This window comes from Pterocles gutturalis, unplaced genomic scaffold (assembly GCF_000699245.1).
Source record: "Pterocles gutturalis isolate BGI_N339 unplaced genomic scaffold, ASM69924v1 scaffold33048, whole genome shotgun sequence".
Classification (NCBI taxonomy): domain Eukaryota; kingdom Metazoa; phylum Chordata; class Aves; order Pterocliformes; family Pteroclidae; genus Pterocles; species Pterocles gutturalis.
In genome coordinates, this window is record NW_010124106.1 from 1 (window position 1) to 22,016 (window position 22,016).

The window sequence follows — 22,016 nt, forward strand, 5'->3', positions numbered from 1 at the left end:
CCTGTTCTGCGCAGGCACTCGCAGTGGGCATCATTACTCAGCTCATAGACTTGATACAAATTTTTAAAATGAGATGTTGATCCTTTTATTAAGTCCCCTTTTCTCCCTCTACTAAACAGTGTTTTTTATTAACCATACTAACTTCCAGGTGCTACCACATGCAGCTGAATATCAGCATTAAATAAAAAACAATCTCTCCCCTCCCTCCCCACACCCCCTCCTTCCAAACTAGTGATGCAGTAGACAAGCCTTTTTCACTCAATGGTAATATCTGGATCACAGAGAAGTGTTTTAGTTCTTACTTTTAACAGTGAGGTACATGGACTTGCTGACGTCTGCTCCCACATCATTGCTGACCTTGCAGAGGTAGTATCCACTGTCTTCTTCCAGCACATGTTTAATCAGCAAGGAGCCATTTGTGAGAAGCTGGATACGACCGTTCAATGCAATTGGCTGGAACTGAGGAACTCCGGCACCTAAAGTAGGATCCCCACAGAAATAGGTTAGTTAGGAAGGAAAGCACCTCAGTTTATTTAAAGTAAGGCAGAAATTATAGCGTCTTGTTCTTAGAGGCTCAACTCAATTAAAATATGAATGGCTTCTGACACCATAAGAACAAACAGAATGGTTCTTTTCCAAAACTGAATTCATTAAATGGAAAGAAGAAAGACTTGGAATTTAACAGTAGCAATAAATTGCCCATATTGGTAAAAGGGGCAAAACGAGCATGAAATAGAAGTGGAAGGACCAGAAAGGGGGACAGAGAAAATGAAGATTTTCAGACCAGTCATGAGTAAAAAGGCACATTTGCTGTACATTTAGAGGCTGATAAATTATTGACAATTACAGCTGAACAGTCATACAAGTATGCATCCCTAATGCATGCACCAAATGAATTTCTTATGACTAAGAGGGATGTCTGTTGTAGTAAACATGGCATACTCAAGGGACCTCTAGGACCTTGTTTATGAGACCCTGGGTAACGTGGAAAACCACATCAGTGACTATGTTGCTTCTTTCCTCCTACAGCTGACTGATTGATGACATATAAAATCTCTGTTCTGCCATGTTTGAAGCCAGTATTTATTCGGATTGTTAAAAAAAAAATAAAAAGAAACAAAAGGCTCAGAGCACTAGTCAGGCGTGAGGTGCCATGTTTGGTGGTAATTTAAAAATGGAAGGTCCATAAAAAGACAAGAAGCCAAAGATTTCGTTATCAACTTTGTCTTTAAGAAAGAACCTACTTTTCCTTGGAAATAAGATACTGGGTGATTTAGGGAATGGGGAACAGGATATTGCTATACCACCAGCATACCGTACTGTTCAGAGGCCCACCCCCAGTTCAAGTTTCTGCAGCGTTGGGGACTCTCTAAGTGTATATTAAGATATAGTCCTTGTAACAACTGGTTTTGCAAACTACTTTGGCAGCAGGAGACAGGATTTTTCAGGGAAATCATAAGGTAGTCTTCATCAATGGAATTCTCTTATACCACTTTCTGTACACGGAGTTAATATCTGTCTGCATTAATTACTATACGCAGTTGGCTGAGTCAGCCTAGGAGGAAATACAATGAATAAATACTATGGGGAACGATTTAGTATAAAATAGCAAGCTCTAACAACCTATGAATACAACATCTAGAATATTAAAAAGGACAAGACATGCATACTAAAAATCCTTCTAGTCCTAGAAGAGTTTGCTTTGGGGACTTACAGTTAACAATGACGGTCTGGTGGCTGATATTGTGAACTTAGAAATATTAAAGGGATAATGTTTTCACAAAAATCAGTTCCCACTGTTGATTTTTCAACTATTTTAGTCAAATGCACATCCCATTTCTCCCTTTGTCTATTTTTTTCTTTAGTGTTTTTCCTATCATTTTGTTGGAAGGCACATTTATGCTTCACTACCTGCCTACAATCAATTGCTCAAGTAGGTAGATGCAAACACTCATGTCATATCTCTTCACATGAAAAATTCTGGGGACACGGGCTGATACTCCTGAGGGTAGCTACAACTGGGCAAAGTTTTGTGTAACAGTTTGCAAAGGCTTCTTTCTCTTCGCATGCCCTGTTACTGCTATTAGAGCCAAAGTCCTTCCCGAGCAGTGACAGCAGGCTATCCCATACAACTGCATGGATGAATCTGCAAGAGGACTATATGCTCACGAATCACAGAATAACAGACTGGTTAAGGTTGGAAAGGAGCTCTGGAGGTCATGTGTCCAACCCTTTTAATCAAGCAGGGCCACCTACAGCCGGTTGCTTAGGACCATGTCTAGATGGCTTTTGAATATCTCAAATGATCTCCAAGGATGAGACTCCACAGCCTCTCTGGGCAACCTATGCCAGCCTCACAGTAAAAAAGTGTTTCCTTATGCTCAGACAGAACCTGCTGTGTTTCAGTGTGTACCGATTGCCTCTTTGAGTCTGAAGGACTTAAATCAACAGATTCTTGCTGATTATGGGATGCCTATATTGATCACTGCCATTATTCTTTAGAGAGAGCAAGTCCATTTCTGTCACCTGGCTATCCCGATGTACAAAAAAAATGAACCCTCTTTTTCCATTATTCACTTACACAAAAAAAAGTGAGACTAACTTACCTGCAGGTGTACATATGCCCTTTCTACTCTGTTGTGGTATCTACAGATGAGCTATGATCTTATTGCTTTATTCTTGCTGGCTTCACCTCAGTAATTATTTCAGAATTTGGCACAAACCTTGCTCACAAACCAATTATGTAACATATCTCTTTAAAGTAAGAGGTAGCATATATCCTGTACAGCACCCTAGTTAGACTAGGCACGGAAATTGCAGTCATCCATTAGCAAAATACAAGCCTTTGTAAAAACACTGACCTCTTCACCTAGAGTTATTTTGGCCAAAAAATGAAACTGCAGTTTGATGGCTTTGCCTACATCACATATCTACTAAAACCTTCTTTGACTTAAAAACTCCACAGCTGTTAATGGAAAACCTTAAAAACAGTCACCTGGTGGTAGACTGTCACTAAAATTAAACCACTATCCCCTTCTTTATTAAGACAGGCTGCTTATCTCTTTGCAGTTAATTACAACTCAGCTAGCTTGGCTTTACCTTCTCCTTCAGCATGCAAACACAACAAAATAGAATTACTTCTTTGTGACCTCTATATGTATAATTAAAAACCCATATACCATTGAGTTTAATGGCAGACTTTGGAGCTCTGCACCCTTCTTACCACAAACTGGAATTTATCAATAAAAGGAAAATAGTCTTTAACATGAACATTTCTCTTCCCCCACATTTTTTCTTCAAAAGTAATTTGGACTTAGATCCTAAAGAAACAAAAAAATGACATGGAGTATTACATAAGGATTTCTTCTCAACAGCATCTAGCTTTGCTTTTTAAAGAGATAAGTCACGTAGATTGAATATGGAGAGTTTTGTTTTCTTGCTAAAACCAACCAGAAGACAACTGGCCAGAAGACACAATCTAGCAGGCAGTGCATTTTAATTAAAAAGCAGTCAATTTCCTATGGTTACTGAGGGTCAAGTGGGGCCAGTTTTAATGCTCTGTTACATGAGAAGAAAATGTTAAAGCATTATGTAAAGCGCATACTGAATTACTGCTTATGCTAATGCTGCCTGACCTTTCTTTTTTGCTGAAAATATATGATTGGCCATGTTATCATGGATTTTGAAGGGGGAAAAAAATCAGCCAAATGCTGCCAGTGAACCTTTTACTGAGGTTGTTTCAATTAAAGTGGTATCTCTTTTCTCTCAGCTGTCCATTTCATCACATGCCGACTGAGGCCATAGCTAACACAAACACAAATTTACAGCTCCAGGACGTCTCTAAGAAGGCAGACCAGAAGTCCATCTAGCTTAGGCTTGTGTCTATGACAATGGCCAGCACTATATGCTTAGGGAAATGATAGAAGAACAGTATAAACATGACTGATACTTCCCTTGTGCCCTGCTAGCCTCTGGCAATATGAAGATTAAACTCGTAACTTACAGGTGAGCAAGCTGTTACTAAACCAGAATGAATCTGTCCCCAGTGATCACAGGAGTCGTCCTACCTTTTGAGTACTTCCAGACAATGGTAGGAACAGGGTAACCCTCTGCAGAGCAGTTGAGAATTACAGCTTTTCCATAGATGCCATCCTGGTCACTGGGCTGAACCACAAACCTAGGGGGCACTGCAGGAGGAAGCAAAAGGAGCCATGAGAATTTCTGCAATTTACCAGGTAGCTCAAAATGGCAGACCACTCAAATGAGGAAGCACAACATTTCATAGCAGAAATAAAAAATTAAAACCACTTTTGTTTGACAATACAGTGACCTATTAAAGATGGTTTTACATGATTATTCACTTCCTGTGCACACTCTCAATGTTTTTCTTGCCAGGCACAACAAAAACACTGTTCTTGATAGAATACAAAAATAAGCTAATAAAAATCCCTCCATAAGGGAGGTTATAAAATGGAGTAACAGATAAATTAGACTGTCAAGGTCAGAAAAGAAATGCTTTCTAAGAAAGGGAGAGGTTTGACATGTGTCTAAGAACAACTGAAGTTTTCTGTGTTTGTTTTTTATAGTAGTGAATGAGCAAGCTTTAGAAAAATAATTAAATTATGCAGTAAAAATAACCTTAAAAAATAACAGCTTTTAATAGCAATCAAATAACATCATATTAAAATGAAGGTGTTAGAACCATAAATTCTGATACAACTTTTCTTTCCAAACATCCATAGAAAGTTTCAACACAATTTGCTTGCATTAAGTTGAAGAGGAGAAGTCTTATTGTAAATAGATGTATGCGCATCAATGTATACGTATTATTAGACTTTTACTCTAAGGCAGCACAAAACCACTGCAGTGAGTCTTCAAGACCTAAGCAGGTATGCATATACTTATACATAAATAAAATAAGAGCTGCTCATCTTAAGGAAAAGCTCTGCATGTTCCAAATACAGATACACAGCAAAGAAAACAACTTGTGACAATTCTAGACCTATAGTTTACCATGAAGGCATGATACTAAATGACAAAGTCTCAGTAAACCTGCAGATTCGACCAAAGTTAAAAAAAAAAAGCTGAAAACTGTGAAGAATGTTGAAAAACCAAGAAGTTGTTGAATATTAAAGGTTCTTAATGGTTGTATTAAACTCAGTTAAGGTCACAGATTTTTGTTGACCTGCTGTTCTCTGGCTCAGAACATGAAGAATTAAATACCTGAGAAAAAAGTAAATTATTTATGTCCTTATCCCACATGTTATTCTTTTTGTCATTTCTTACAGTGCTACAGAGAAAGTGTAGTAAGGTGACTGAGCCTGTGACAGATTTTTTTTTTCCTCTCAAAACAACTAGAGAAACATACTTAGATCTAATGCAGTAAAAGAGAAATCAGAATAGGTCCTTTCTTTCCTTGCCCAACCACACTGTATGCACACAGGGACCCGACACACAACCTTGTGGGTTCACAGCTCCACAGGTCCAGGCAGTGCTGACTTTGTCTGAAAGTTCGGGGAGAAAGAACAAAGGGCCCAACCATCCCTCCTCCTTCTGACCCAAATCCCCATCAAACCCCATGACCTGCCTCTCCAGGAGTGCCAGAAATTAAGAAAGCAAGAATGGGAGAGGGATGTAGCATGAGGAAAGATAAGGCAGCATAGAAGTAGATCATCAGAAGAGTGACTATTTACCCTAGGACCTTGACCTGGTTTCAGCTAGGACAGAGTTACCTTTCTGCATAGTAGCTAGTAAGAAGCTCTGTTTTGGATTTGTGCTGAGGAGAAGGCTGATAACATACTGATGTTTATAGTTGCTGCCAGGACAGTCAAGGACTTTTCAGCTTCTCTGCTTTGCTAGTGTGTGCAGGGGCAGGAGAAGCTGGGAGGAAGCACAGCCCCAATTAGTGGCTTAAAGATTTGACCTTAGGTTTAGGACTGAGACTCAAATTTACCAATGGTATATTCCATATCATGCACATCATGCCCCATATATTATGAGGAACTATCCGGAAGTTTGCTTTCTGGGTTGTCTCACTCTCTCTCTGGGTCCTCTCTCCCTCTGACTCGGGCTCTTCTCTCTTTTCTGGGGTTGCGGTTTCAGGACTTTATCTGCTCTGAGATCATTAGCTGGGAACAGGGTGGGCCTTGGTCATCGTGTGATGAGCAGTTGCACTGTGTATCACTCATCTGTATGTTTGTATATTTGCATATTATTATAATTACTGTTATTATCATTATTAGTTTCAGTTTTATTGTAGTTATTAAATCATTCATATCTCAACCCATGAGTCTCTTTTCCCTTTACCCCTTTAATTCTCTCCCTTATTCCTTGGGATGGGGGAGGGTGAGTGAGTGGGTACACGATATTTAAACCGCTAGCCATGTCAAACCATGACAGATCTGAGACAGCTCTTAATTACCATGAATACATTACTACTTATACATCAGAAAAACTGTGTGGCAGAAATGTGTATAAAGATGCTCCACTGCTCTTTGGAACATGGCTAGAAGAAACAGAAGGAACTAACAGCAAAAGAGGCTAGATAAACCTTTGGGCTAGGAGATATATTTACTGCTGTCAAACATTTCAGCTTTCCAAACAGCTGCCACAATGACAAGCATAAATCATATATTACGTTAATTCGTTATAGGTAACCATCAAATACGAAATCCTGGCAACAGAAGCTCTGGGCAACCAGCCATCCTGTTCTAATTATCTAGTCAGAGAAGATATTTGCTTCAGCAGTTCTTTTCTCACTATTCTGTGTTCATTTTCTCACCAAACACAAAAGGAGTCCAGAGTACTTATTTTCCAAATCAGGTGAAAAGTACAATTAGTTGCACAAATAGGTTTGATTTTATATGACTCAGCACGGTGGCATCAGCTTGTATCACTTCAGTAACTGTAAGTAAATTTGTATTCACAGCTTCTGAAAAATCAATTACAAGCTGCTTATCCATAAAGAGCATAGACCAAAAAAACCCATGAAAACACAGAAACACCTCAGTTGAATCAGACTTACAGGTGAATGATTACAAATAATGCAATGGAGTGACTGATAATTACTGTCCTCCTCTACTACTGAGAAATGTAAAGAGTATGTCTTTAAAAGCTCTCTTACAACACAGAACATTGCTAATTTTTTTTGTTTTATTTCCCCCTCTTTGAAAAACATTTTCTTTATATTTTTCATCTGCTATGGATGACACTGTCAAGAACTGTTAATTTTTCAGGAAATAATTTATTATATTAAATGAGTAGGGATATGCAGGAAGTTCTGGAAAATTTAAGCAAGATTGCCCAGTATGGAATAAAGGCAGTCAGCCTTTAAAATACTATTTGTATCAAAGTTATCTGTTAGAATAAAATTCTTCTCCAGTCCCTTTGGGCATACATAGAATAAAAGGATTCATGCCAATTGTAAAGGTTTTTTTGAGCATTTCTTTGGAAATGCATCCTCCACATCTTGTGTAGATATTCTTGATGTGTTTTGCCTTTAAGGCTGATAGGCTCTGATCAGGGCTTTTTATCATATTAATTTAATTGTATTTTGGGTATATATATAAAAACCATAGATTTATGCTCAGATATCCTTCATATTCTCAGTTTTAATCATTCCTTTTAATAAAGAATGATACCAGAATGGTAAATGTGGAAATTAAATTTTGACGTATAAGCTCCAGAACCAGGTGCATGGTTAGTAATCATACAGTTTCCTTGTGCTGCTCCATAAACAAAGTATATTTCAACCTTACTTGGCAAAAAATTTACCCGCACCCAGTAATAGAAACAATTTCTATATTCAGTAAAGCTTTGACCTTCCTTTAGGACTACTTATAAAAATGCCAACTGCTGCTCTGATTTTGAAGACATGAACCCTTGACACTTAGTCTTAAGATTGCCACTAGAAATCAGAAGAGATGCTACAGCAAAACAAAATTACTCATTCAACAAACTTTCAATTGTTTCTGTATTGTTATCTAGGTAAAACCACAGGATTTTTCTTCTTACCAAAATGGTTACAAAGTAAACAGAAGAGACCATTACATTTTTCTTCCTCATTGATACGTTGCTTCTCAATCTTATTTCAAATGAGTAACTTGTTCAGTGGTATGTGCTACCATATTTTGGAAGACAATGCAGTTAACTACGTGATATAGATTTTGATACTTAGCTTTACATTGCAAAGCTACATTCACTTTTTCATTATCTTTCAGGAATTCATTAGCCTTTAAATAAAATTTTCTTAGTAAGAATTTAACCAAATTAATTTGTCTGATATGCTTAAGTAGAGTTAATGTAGAAAAGAGAGGAAATAGTTCTCCTTCTCTCTCTCTAGTTGTAAATGTTTGGGCACCCTCTGCTCCCGCAGAAGTGAAACATACTGAAATAGCTCAAAAATGTAAGTGAATGGTTTTACTTTTATCATCACCCATGTTTCAGCAGCACAGTCTCTTGAGCCTATAAAGGAGGGCGTTTAAAATTTATTTAACAGTGAGTTTCTGTTAGGCTCTCTCACTTAATGCAGCCTACGGATCTGTGATGAAAAATGAGCTGTTGAATAGTTTAGTGTGAGAGCAATAAGTTGACAGGTGCAAAGTATTTAATGGCTGAACTCAAAGGACCTAAAAAAGGTGTTTTCAGTCAATATTATGACTAGCACCCTCAGGCTCTCACAAAGGGAAAACAAAGGATGAAAGGCATCAGAACAGGATGTTGAAGATAACATGAATGTCATAGTGCCATTTTAAGGGAAGGAAAATGCTTTTATTATCTCTTTGTGTGAAACAATCCTGATAAAATGATAAAATATGAGTTGGTACCCTAAGAAGATACTGCTTACCCATGTCACCACTGCTCGCAATGAGGGAGTTTACAAGCTACTAAATAAAATCAAATTATAAGTGTGTGCTAACATTCCCTGATTTAATTTTGCTTTATGTAAATCCAAGAATCCGTTTGGAATGTGCCTTATTCCAGGGACCAGATGACAAACTTGCACACTCCTTCCCGGACTTCAAATCTATGCAAGTCCTTCTGCCTCCCAGGTACAGCGATTAGTGCATCACACGGGAGAGTCATTCTGAAGGCTCCTAACATGAGCTCCTTTGGTGGGCTACTGGAGTGAATTAAGAAATAATCTATGACCCTGGCCCAGAATAGAATGTTTCATTTTTACATAGAATATTTGTACTTTACATTTAGATCATACTGTCAAAATGATGGAAGGATTTTAATCAGCCAAAGCAACCATTGATGTATTAATGAATGAGATCATTAAACACTGTACTTTAGCAAAGATTAACAGTTATTAAATTTGGTCATTGGACCTAAGGGGTCGATTTAGTTGGTTTAGTGAAACCATTTGCTAAGTAGTTCATGAAAAAAGAAGTACTTTTGCAAAATGGGACAGTGCCTAGTGGTTTGTGTTGATCAGGTTTGACTAATGAGAACATTAAATAGGAGTGAATCATTCAAGAATAATCTTCAAAGCTGCAGTGTAAACACTAGCAAAGAAAGTAAATTACTTTTGACACCAGCTGCAACCATAAATCTTTTCCCCCTTTTTTATCACAAACTGCATTTGCTGCATCACACTAGCACCACCACCAAACACAAGAAAGCAGACAAATACCTCCTATCTGGAAGATTCAAGGCTCAGGGACTCCTCATTGGGTGCCTAACTATCTAATGATATTCGACATTCCTGGCAAGCACAAAATGAAAACACATTTACACTTAATGCACTAAATGCATTAAAGGGGGTTATTAGGTATTTAAAAACCTTATCTCAATTTTAGCTTGTGATGTGTTCACTAATAGGAATTTTAAAATTATGATTTATGTACCCACCACTATCTTTGAATTTTCTTTTCTGGCAGTGTCTGAAAAATTTTGAACTCATCATACATTTATGAGCTTTTTCTTTTTGGTTACCAATTAATATCTTTTTCACTGCTTTTTATTTCATAATTACTTCATTCCCATTTTAGGAAACCCTACAGAAATTAATAACATATGATACAGTGTATACAGATTTTTAATCACTCTTTAGAAGACAGCCCTAATGAGTAAAATCCTTAATTAATTCCACACATGATATAAGTAGCTGACAGAGAAGATATTTTCCTAATTCCTATGGATAGCTTTCATGACAGGATCCTATTCTTTCCTTTTTCTTAATAGCATGCCTGGCAAACCAGAAGAGCAACAAGAATTAAAATAATCAAATTATAATGACTTATGAGTTTCTGAGAATTCCTACTAGCCTGCAATTTTTTGTTGCATTCTAGAGGAATTGCAGGCCAGGATCTGTCAGAGAGTTTGAGAAGGAAAGCCTTGTTTTCACTCACTTGGACTGCCTACCTGTAGTCTCAAGATGCAGTGAAGATGGTGGTCTTCTCCCAGTAACTAATTAATAACCTTTTAAAAGATATTCTGTAAACATTAGGACTAAACAGCCTGTTTTTCTTTGGATTTGTATCTTGTCATTGAGTACCGACTCCAGTTGGAAAATTTCTTGTGTTTGCAGAAGGCCTCGCTTGAGTAGATTCTCTGTTGTCTAGTATCACATTCAGTAAAGGTTTTTCTAATCAATCACCTCTTTTTGTTAAGTTATTAGGGTTTCAGCTCCAAGGGATGCATTTTCCCTTCTTCTGGTTTGTCTGAAATTGGCTAATAAATTGGGGAGAGAAGTACTGACAGATCTACGTCCAGAATGTGTTACTTCATTCCATTTCCAGGTCCTCACCAACAAACACATGGCAGAGAGAACTGAGATTGCCGTAAGATCTTCTTAAGGCTGTGCAGCTTCTCAAAAGCTTTCTCTTCTTACTTCCTTTCTCTCAGCAGGTGCCTTCCATCTCCTGTATGATGCTCTGCAAGGAAGCTCTGTGGAAGCCAGTCATCTTCCTCTGATATTTAAAGCAAGGAAAATCCAGCCTTGCTGGACAGGTATTTTTAGGGCTTCTTATCACCACTTGGTTGCTTTTATAGAGCACAAAATAATGGGAACAGCAGTGAGGATTTACCATAAAGTGCCACAGATTTTAGAGACCAGTGCTTATTTTTCTTTTGCTATTTAATGCTCCTGGCAAAATGACAGTGCAGCTTAGATATGAAAATAATATTAGTAGAAAGAATATAAGAATTCTATTTGCAGACTTAAAACTTAACAGAAAAGTATGAATGCAAAAAAATAGCAGATACATGTGATCTGACAGAGAAAATATTGACGAAAAAACCCCAAGTTATAAAGCCAAAGAATTTATATGACTGTATTGATTCTGCAGAAGTTTGTGTACTCACTTGTAGTTAAAATGTAGCAACAAGCAGTTGGCCTGTGTTTCTTCATTCATGCTAGGAGTGGACAAAATTTAGATTCTACTTCTAAGACTACTCATGTACTGTAAAATGGTATGGAATCCCACTTATTCTGGAAACATTGTAGCCTTCATGGGTTTAAGTCTACTTTTAAAACAAATACAAGGACAGAATAGATAAGGAAAAAGGAATTTTGTGGGAAACAGACATATTTCCCTTTACTTTCCTCTCCTATTCACTGTCTACCCTCATATAAAAATGCACACACTTCACATAAATAAGATATTCCCAGAACACAACCCCTGACATTTAGGAAAGCCAACATTTGAGTTTAAAGCACACTGTTGAGAAACCATCACACAATGTGGATTAGAAACAAGAGGAGTTTAAGCACCTTATCTTCTCCCCTTCTTTTGAGAAAAACCGCTTAGTTGATACAGCTATACAGCACCCATGAACAAAAAAGATGAGGAGGGATCAGAAACCCTGAAGAGGAAACAGACAGCAGGAAATCAAATCTTTACTTAAATGTGTATAGGTCAGGTTGGATGCAGATGAGTAGTGATCAACAGTGACCCTCTGATGGCTGTCTGTCTTCTGACACGTGTGGAATGAGACAACTGAAGCAGTTCAGTATGAGGGAAAGAAGTCAGTCCAGGGTTTTGGCAGAAAATTCAGGTCAAACATTGTATTATATTTTCCCCTTTCCCTCTGAGTGAGAGCTATTATCCCAGATGCATGTGCAAAACTGATTAAGACATTACTATTTAAATTGACATAGAGAGAGAAGAGCAAAGAGGACAGAGGCTTAAAGGAGGCTACTGCAGAACACTAACTGGGCAGAAAGATAGGCAAGAGGGGAAGAATGAAGAACCCCTCACAACCTCCTAAAAAGTTGCAGGACTAGGGCTCCAGAGGCCGCAAGCTTCCGAGTAAAACAATGAAAAGCTACTCTCTGTCACGCCCGTGGGTTTGTAAGGATGCCCTTCAGACACACACATCCAACAGCTGTCATCTCACTGCTGGGGCAGAGCCCTCATCAGGAGGTGCAATTAGAACAGCAACACACAAGGGGAAAATTGAGGTGTCAGTGTCAGCAGTGCAACAGGGTGCAAGAGCAGGCTTCCCAGAACGCCTCCCCTGGGCAAGGAGGGAAAACAAATTAATGCCAAACAAGGCAGCAAGAGGCAGACATGACCAGGGAACAGAGGTCAGGCCAGCCAGGGGTTTGCCAGAAAAGTAATTGCCCGCCGACAACAGAAGGCAGGGACGCTGCAGTCCAGGCAAGACAGAGCAGGTACACAGTTAAGGGAGGGCAGGGCTTGTGCTGATCTGTGAGGTGCTGAGCAGAAATCCCTACATGTGGGCTCACTTGAGCTATTACAGCCTCATGGATCTCGATGCTGAAAAAAGGATAAACCATGTCTGCAGAGAGCCAGTTTTCAGTGCTACTACCTATGTCTTTTTTTTTTTTTTTTTTTTTCTGGAGATCATAATACCATCTCTGTTTTGATGAAATGCCTATAGGAACCCATACAGAGTTGCTAAAGTGATTCATTCCCATCATTTTAAGCACTGAGTATAACTGTAAATCAGGTATGATCTCAGCTGTTATTAGATGCAGCATTTTTGCATAGGGCAGACATAGCCAGTGGACTGTTGTGATGGGAGGTTGTCAACTTTCCCTGCTCCAGCAAAAGAGAAGGTGAGGAAAATCTTTTACTGTTAGAATGATGGATAGGGTTAAAAGCTAACAGAACAGCTTAAGAAAAGAATAATGAAATGCATGTAGTTAATTAAACCACTTTAACAATTACTGGATAGATGGAGAAAATAATAGACATCTGTACTGAATAGCACAAGAATAAAAGCAGCAAATTTTTTTTAGACCACTAAGGTCATCAAAACTACTGAAAAAGCAGTAGACCTATTTGCCACTGAGTTTTGGTAATACTAGCACTGAAAAAATAAGCATACACATTCTGTAAATGGAAAACCAGGGAATAATCTATTAAGGGTAGTCCTAGGACAGTGGAAAGATTTGACTTAAAAGGAAGAGCCATTCAGGAAGTTTTGCTTCAAATGAGTTTTTGAGAGAGAAAAAAAAAGTCTGTAAAAGATGGCAAAAAACCCTGTGTGGTTTTAAGATTTGTCTTGGTAAACTTATGGAAGGGGATATAAGATGTAGTTATCTGCAACTGGCAGAAACAACCAGGGTCACTTGCAGTACATGCTCTTTTTCTCCAAGGAGTCTAATAGCTTCATAGCATGAGGGAGATGGTGGAGAGGGAAGAGTATAACTGTCTTATTTTTGAAAAATTAAAATTTAAAAGACTTTGAAAAACTTTCAGAAAGAAAAGGAAGCAATTTGGTTTTGTTGAAGTTTTGCACAGTCAGTTTAAGAGGTATCACAAGGCATAATCTCTAGGGAACTTGGCTAAAGTGTGACTTGAAAGTTAAAAGCTACTGAAAGGTCTTTTCTACATAAAATATTTCCTTACTGAAACTATTTTCACCTCTGTTTCAAGGCAAAATGTTGTGAAGTCAGCATGAGCAAACGAATCACGCTAATTGTGTAATAAACACAAATATGAAAAAGAACAACAATATAGTAACAGGGGAGAGTCTTTTCTCCGTGAAGTCAACATCAATGCTTTGCATTTTACTGACATAATGCTATATGAGAGGCTGATCTACATAAAAAAATGGGGATAGTCAGACTAAAATAATAAAAGTGAGGAATTTGATAGCATTTCAAAGACTTGATCTGAATGAGTGGGCTTGTGCCTCATAAAATCTTTCAGGAAGTCAATCCTGTGGCTCCCTCATCCACCCTGTGCACTCCAGTGTTCTTGATTAGTTTCAAGACTTTTAGATAGAAAATGTCATATTACTTTCTGTGCTTCATTGCTCTGTGTGCTCTCTGTTATGAAGAGAGGGCTTACCATATTTTCATCTCTTTTATACTTCCCATCAAACAGATGTCATTACAAAATACTGATGAATTCTGCTTAATTGGTGCCCTTCAAACTAATTACACCTACTTACCTCTCACGATTAATTGGCTTTGGTGCTCCACAGCTGCTGCATCATTTCTAGCTATACAGGTATAATTCCCATTGTGCATCAGTGAAAGATTAGAAATCCTTAAGGAGCTGGTGAAGTCAATGTTGTCAATCGTCACCCCGAGGCTGGCTGGGATTGGCCTGCCGTCCTTCTGCCAGGTGATTGTGATGGGTAAATCCCCAGAGACCACCACGCAGGGAATGAAGACCCGCTGCCCGATGGAGAAACGCGGGAACTCAAAAGGCTGAATAAAAGGTGGAACTGAAACAAAAGAGGAAAGAGGAGCTATTGCAGTTACAGCCTCGTTTCTGGAAATAACATAATGAAACAGATGCGTGGTGCTGAATATGTAAAATCAACACCATCAACAGCAGTAGAACATTGTTTAGCTAAAAAAACCCCCACATCTTTTGCAAATACCTTGCACTGCCATCTCATGACTCACCCGGATTTTCAGCAGTGGGATTTCCTGGACAGTCCAGAAAGAGCTCAGCAGATTTCAGGATCTGGTGCAAAAGCCTTGCTTAAGGTCACAGAATAAACCTGGAAAAGGCTCCAGCTTTGCCTCTGGGACATGGTGAAAGGGAGCAGAAGCTTCTCTAACTGCTCCTGGCACTTATTTCTCAGTGTTTCAAGTCACAGTTCTCAATAAGATTGCATAGAGGTATGAAGCAAAAGGCACATACCAGTACTCGTAGGACAGCAAACTAAAACTGATTTCTAAACAGAGGGCCAGTACAAGGCATAATCTCTCAAACTGGCATTTAATGTAATTTAACTCCTGCTAAGCATATTTTGCTTAGCAAATTTTTTTAAAAAACTTGTTATTCTGTGGCTGAATGAAAAAACGTGAAAGAAAGGTTCTTTTTTTCTGTTATAGGGAATAATTCCACTTCTTAGAAAACATTTATTTTTCAGGTATTTTTAATAAAAACAAAGGAAACAGTGGGTTGTAATCAATAAACAAAGCAAGAATTAATGGGAGTGCCTCACTGTCTCCAGGTTGTGGTTGGAACATTTACTAACAATTTGGTAAACTGAGAACCAAATACCTACCCAGACAAAAGAACTGAAATCTTCTCCCCTTCTCAGGGGATCACTCTAACAGCCAGGGCATTGATCTTAGATAGGTTTCTATCAACCACTCCTGAAAAGACTACAAAACCAACTTTTCAAGCAGTACTCAAATACTCATTTATCAAAAGAGAAGGTTCCTAGAGGTTATGTTCCTAGATATAGGAGTGCATTTCCTACTCTTGACTGAGATACTACTTATATATACTATGTAGTACAATTGTACATCTTTAACAGGAAAGATTGAAGGGTACCCACAGCAGAACATTTATATTGCTGTACATAAATGAATGCGTATATATTCAGAAGAAAATGGAGCTGGTGGTTTAGCTAATTGTATTTATTTTGTCTTATCTTCCTTTAGAAAATCTAAGACACTGTTTTCCCCAGAACTGAAGCAGGAGAGAATCAGAAAAACTGAAGTGGTTGCAACGTATACCAGCCCATTGGCTTCCCCAGCAGCATTTTTGCCAGTGTCCTATTTCTGGGATGCAGGGATAGGTATTTGTGACTGTTACTATGGTAGTTCAATGCATTTCTTTTGATCATTGCATATGTTGATTGCTCTTCCATCAGGAGTAAGAAAGCTTATCATTAAGGAAGCAATACCAAACCCCCCAAAGAGCAAAGGTACCATTCAAAGGCTTTTTCAACTCCTTGTGTGCATGCACATCACAGTACACAAATCAGATATTAACTGCAGTGTTTCTGGCATAGCTGTGGTGCTGTTTGATGAGGAAAAGTTATGACCATCCACAGCTGTCACAGAGAGGTAACATCAGGCACAGGGTACAACAGCTCATCCTTATAGGTTTTCCCTGACTTCTTCAGAGAGCTGCTTGCGGTCTCCGGCTGTGAGAAGTGCTGCTGCAATCAATTTTTCTCACACACTGTAATGCCTTTTCCCGACTGCCATCTCTCAGATCCCTAAAACCTGTCCTATTGTGTTTTGAAAATCTGGTAGATCAGGCATACAGAAAAAAGAAACTTGGTACAAATTACTGTGTTTATTTGAACTTTGAGTGCTGGAAATTAACTGCTTTTTCACTTGGGGACCCAGTGTCACAAAGTGAGGCTAAATGTCTGCCTGCCTCTTCTAATTACCTTAGCGCAGATAATGCATTCACATGAGATGTTTTGTATTCTTTGTGCATCAGCAGAAAAAGGCCAAATTTCTCTTAGCATTTATTGACAAGCAGTTTATAATAGGAGAATGAGAAATTTTGAGAATGAGACTGTCAAAAGGTTTTGACATAACCTTTCCCCTTGATGAGTGCAAATATCTGCTGAATGCCAAGTGCCCCTCTCCCCCCTGCTTGCTGCGTTGGCTAGCACATTTCTGACCTAACCCTTCTCCTATTCTCAGGCATCATTACTGAAAGATATGCTAAAATTCACAACAGGGTGGCAAATTGCTTCTGTATTTTCTGCTGAGTGTGCAACAAACTTGAACCAATCTTTCACGAACGTAATGATATCAAAAGTCAGACAACATATTGCTCAAAGATTATTACATGCATCCTCACTCTCCTTCTCCCTGATGAAGAAAGCTGGGAGCAGCATCATTAGGTCACATTGAAGTATTTTTCAGAAAATATTGATTTGCAAGGCTGCATTTACCAACTCTAAAATTTAAGTAGCAGCCTGCAGAGCATTTCAGAAATTGGCTAAAATATTTACAGACAGTGCATTTTCCATCTACTCAGGTCTTTAAGATACAGAGGAAACCAACATTTATTTCTGCTTCATAAAATATAATGTATATGCAAGCTGACGCAGCTTGCAGTCCTGATAAGGAGCTCGTTTTAAAAACCATAGTGTAATTTAAAATCAGTACTCAAAACCCCCCCGCCCAAAAAAAACCCCAAAAAAACAACCAAAAAACTTAGCAATAATTTTGAAGTATTGAAGAATGTTTTTCAGCTAAAGTATTTACCAGTTTGGGCTGACAAAGGCAGTTTCTGGTGACCTAACATAGCAGATAAATTATCTTCCTGATAATTTGAAGGGAACAGTCACAAAATATCACTTACTAAAAACATAGACTAAAACACACCTAAAGCTGGGCAAACAATTTATGAAACACAAAGGTTGCTATATATATCTATATATATCTCTGAAGTAAAAAGTTGATGTATATCCCCAACAGAAAAAAATATCAAGCTTGATTAACCTGCGTGTGGGTTATTTTTTTGTAAACTAAAGCTGTACCATTGCCAAACAGCACTAAAAGGGTAAGAGGGATGTATTCTACTTTAACTCAGGGAAAAGTTCCAGTAGGACAGATGTATCTAAAGTGTGTTGAAAACACTTCAAGGTGTGTTGAAGTATTTTCCTTCCCTATATGTAACTTTAGTTTGACCATACTTCAGAGTTTATATTTTATTTTTTTTGCTACATGATGCATTTTATATATCAGATGCTACATGTTAACTATATAGAGGACTGTGTGTGTATGTGTGCTTGTGTACATGGAAGGGATATTTCTTCCTCTACCCACAATGGGCAAAAGAGTGAAAATCTCTGCTTCATGCCATGAAGCACAAATGTCTTGGGAATGCTTTATTGATGAGTCCTTGAATTAAGTGTCTATTTAACAAGAGGAGCATGGGCCAGGCTTATTAGTGCTAATGTAGGAAGATTTAAATTGTGTTTTTGTGCCCTGGCAAGGTGGGATGTACCTCTGGGAGATTACTGTAAAGGAGGGCAAGGAGGGCTTCTATGCTGCTCTCCATTAGCAGAGGAAAATCCTTAATTTCTTGCCCTCCATTCCATGGGATTTATGTTGGAAGAAACTGCTGAGATGATTCACTAAAACAGAGTATCCTGCAGATAGCCTGTCTCCTGCAGCAGCCTTGTGAACATGGTGTTCCTCTCCTTTGGCTCTGCATAGTAAAATGAAAGTCATCCTCTGCTTCATCTTTAGAAATGATTCCCTAATGGATTTTCTTGCAGCAACACTGTTGCAGAAGCTGTGCCCAAAATGAGAATACCTTTGGCAACGAATACTTACAACACAGGTCCATTGGCTGATGCAAAGTAATAACCACCAAACTACGTAGCCTATTAAGGCAGCCATGTGACCCTAGATTTCATGCCCTGGGAGTGCAAAAGCCAAAACTGTTTTGTTTTACACAAACCCTAGCCATGATCTAGTCATTTGTAAGTTTTCTCAGACATCAATTGTTTCTCCTGAACAGCTCCACCCTTGTGGGTGATGATCTGATCACACAGGTACCCAAGCACTGGATTTTTCTGCTTCTTGCTTATATGTATTGAGCCTTATCAGTAGGGCTCAATGTCTTTGAACAGATAGTTCAATGTCATTTATTGAAGTATCTGTTAATGGCATTTACTGAGCTGAACCTCACACCCTGCTCCCTCCCTGTGTTCATTCCTTACCAAAATTAACCCTGTATTCAAACATCTTAAAAATCTTACCACAACAAGCTGTGGCATTTTATCAGGAACTGTCGCTGATTGTTGAAGGGCAAATGCTGTGGTGCGTATTTCCCAGGGGAGCTTACGAATGAGATTTGCCCTTTGCCTCATCCCCACTCCCCTTTCCTGCAATGTAACATTGGCAGCTCACAGGCTCCCTGATGCTGTTCTGGGAGCTCCTCTAAAATAAGAAAGGATATAAAATGTGTAGAAACCAAGAGTGCTCATCCATCTATCGAACCACCTCCTTTCAGCCTCCATTGTGAGGAGAAAAGTGCATGCCCTTATCATATGAAGCACCCTGCAAACCCTAGGATGGTGGGAAGCTCCATTCGCTGCCCAAGGGGATGGATCTGTTATTTATTTTTTAAAAGAGAAAACCTTCTTGATTTAAAGATAAGATAGCAGCTGCAAGCGTATATTAACAGCACAAGCAGTTACTTTCATTGTTAAAGTGCCACCTGATAAAAAGCTGCACTTGTAGGCTATGTATCCATAACCACTTACCAGTTATTTTTACTACGCTTTTGGAACCAGGTCCAGAGTTATTGCCCTTGCTTAGCCTCTACAAGATATAAAGTGATCCTTGTCCTCAGGTAACACAGTGAAAAGTTGAAACCAACTGAATCACTACAGCCAAAAGTCCCAGATTTAGATGAAAGAGGACTTTTCTGAAAATCATTCCCATGAGTAGTTTGACTGGTTTCACACTTTCTTTTCCCTGTCACCTTTATCCAAGGACTGTACATAACGAATTGATTTTATATCAGCCTTGTGTTTCCACAGGGTTGATATTGTCCTTTTTTTGCACGCTATGTGTTTTATACACATTGACTTGAAATTAGGCCAGCATACTCCAGACTTGCACTATCATGTGCATGCACAGTCTACGTTTCTGTGTGTACTTACAATATGTACTTACACACTGCTAACAGCTCACACTAACTTGATGTACTAAAGTGCTTAAAGTTTTAAGAGCAATTTTAACAAATACATAAGAAATTATTTCAAATATAATTGAGAAAATACCTACAAAAAATAACGTTTTCTTCCAAAACCAAATAAATCTGCATTGTAGGAGGGAAAAGAGGGCTAGCTTTTGAGAAACCCAAGTGTGATATACAGATACTCTTGAACTCCTTAACTGTGGATCTTATTCAAATATTAAGGGTCATTTTATATTGTTTATATAATCAATAAATAAGTACATCTGTACACCAACTTAAATTGTGTTTGAAAGATACGACTGTGAACAAAACCAGCAAGTTTTATTTTATATTTAAGTGAAAAGCTTTATTTTTGTACATACTAATTCCTCATCATGAAGACTAGGATGGTAAAGAAACAACTTTAACATACATTTTTGGGTGACCATTTTCTGCAGTGTCAGAGGTGAAGTCATTAGGAGCATAGTGTATTAGAAATGTACTGCTACAAAATAAGATACTTAACTGCAGCATCCACTTGACACTTGTAAGCTTTTAAAGAATGTAAATCAGCTATTTTAATGCAAAACTATCGCTGAGTTGTTGTATGTTGAATGGCAAAAAAATTTACACAGACTTGTCAAGTGTCCCATATTGAATACCAGACCATTTTAGTCTTTTCTTCAAGTACTTCTACAGGTTAGGTGCTGGGGTTCTCACATGGAAGATACCACCCTCAAAGTGCAAGTTCCTTTAAATCAGACTGCGGCCACTGCTTGCTCCCCATAACAAGTCCCCATGCCCACTATGGGACCTGAGAATGACTGTTAAGTAGATTTTCACAGGATCTTTTGCACGACTGGACATTCTCATTCATTCTCACCACACGGCCCTTGCACGATTCCTGCATATAACAACTCCAGTGACTTTGAGAGATCTGAATACTTCTTCCTGAAGAAGTTGCAACAAGCTTGGAGGGATCCAAAAAGATATTGCATGGGAGAGTAAAAGAAAGACAGAAAGTGATATAGTGAAGGAAGCATCTGAAGGACATCAAGGGCAGAAGTTTTTTATGACTTAAATATTGGCAAGGTTTAGTCAAGAGGACAGATAAGAAGACACGTCTTAGATACGTGCATGAAACAGAATTCACACTTGTCATAGTCCACACCACAGACTGAAGCATAAACAGATTAGTAGATTGCTTGTGATGACAACATGCACGATAGTCCCAAGACCCCTTAAAAGATTTCCCCTAACATTTTCTCGCTTTTGTGCCTGCATATTTTTCACTGTCTAAACCAGCCCTCCCTGAACTGAGCTGCAATGCAAATCCACCAGTAACATTTTATATATGAGAAAAAGCTAGATATTTCCCAGGAAAGATGAGGAGAGTCTATTCAAATAGTTGCAACATGAAGTTATTTGGAAATAGCCCCTGTGTGGTTTGCTTGTTTCCTAAAAAAACACCCAGGCTAGTACAGCTCTTTTATACCGTTCACAACAGGTGAAGTGCTATCACTTTGACATAAGGCAATGAAAAGCCTTCTACATCAATGAGATATATAAGATCTACAAGATTAGAAACAGTCCTTTTGAACACCGCACTTTTTATTTTAATGATGCCGCACCGTTCCCTCTCAGGGGCTTCTTTTTCAATTAATTTATGTCAGAGAAGTGTGAATAGAAGCAGGCTGCTTACATGAGAAGTGTGTCCCATGAGACTGAGGAAAATAAAATCATCACTTAACTACTGGTGGCTTTTACTGTAGCTGAGAAAACTATTACTATAAATTACATAATAAAAAGAGTGGAGATAATGACTCACTCTTGTTTTTAAAATCTACTAAAACGCTGTGGAAGAAATGCTGCTATCATTATTTTACCATCTTGCCACTTGAAGGCTTGTTTTCAATGGAAATATGAAACTTAGAGATGAGGTGGGTAATATAACCTCTTTCATTGTTTGCTAACACTTTCATTATAATAGAATTTTTGTTTGCTTGCAGTTTGACTTTTGTTTGGATAGTATTTTTCCAGGCCAGGTGTCTGCCTCAGGTTGAGTCATTTCAGCTGGAAAGTTTCAGCTACACCTGTTTAGCCATTTCCAAGAAATAGGGATGCAGTATATATTGATTCTACCATAAAAGCAAAAAAAAAAAAAAAAAAAAAAAAAAGGCATTG

The 22,016-nt window shown here is 38.3% G+C and overlaps 1 protein-coding gene across 1 annotated transcript in view; it reads right to left on the bottom strand.

Annotated features, from left to right (window-relative positions):
• Positions 1-302: 302 nt before the first annotated feature.
• Positions 303-22,016, bottom strand: part of LOC104465210 (Down syndrome cell adhesion molecule-like) — a gene marked incomplete at both ends in the record, with an annotated part of 39,063 nt that continues 17,349 nt past the window's right edge. Inside the window, 3 exons of the mRNA XM_010078165.1 lie at positions 303-476; positions 4,068-4,187; positions 14,374-14,652. Of these exons, the coding sequence (XP_010076467.1) occupies positions 303-476; positions 4,068-4,187; positions 14,374-14,652 (573 nt within the window). The remainder of the gene's footprint in view (positions 477-4,067; positions 4,188-14,373; positions 14,653-22,016) is intronic.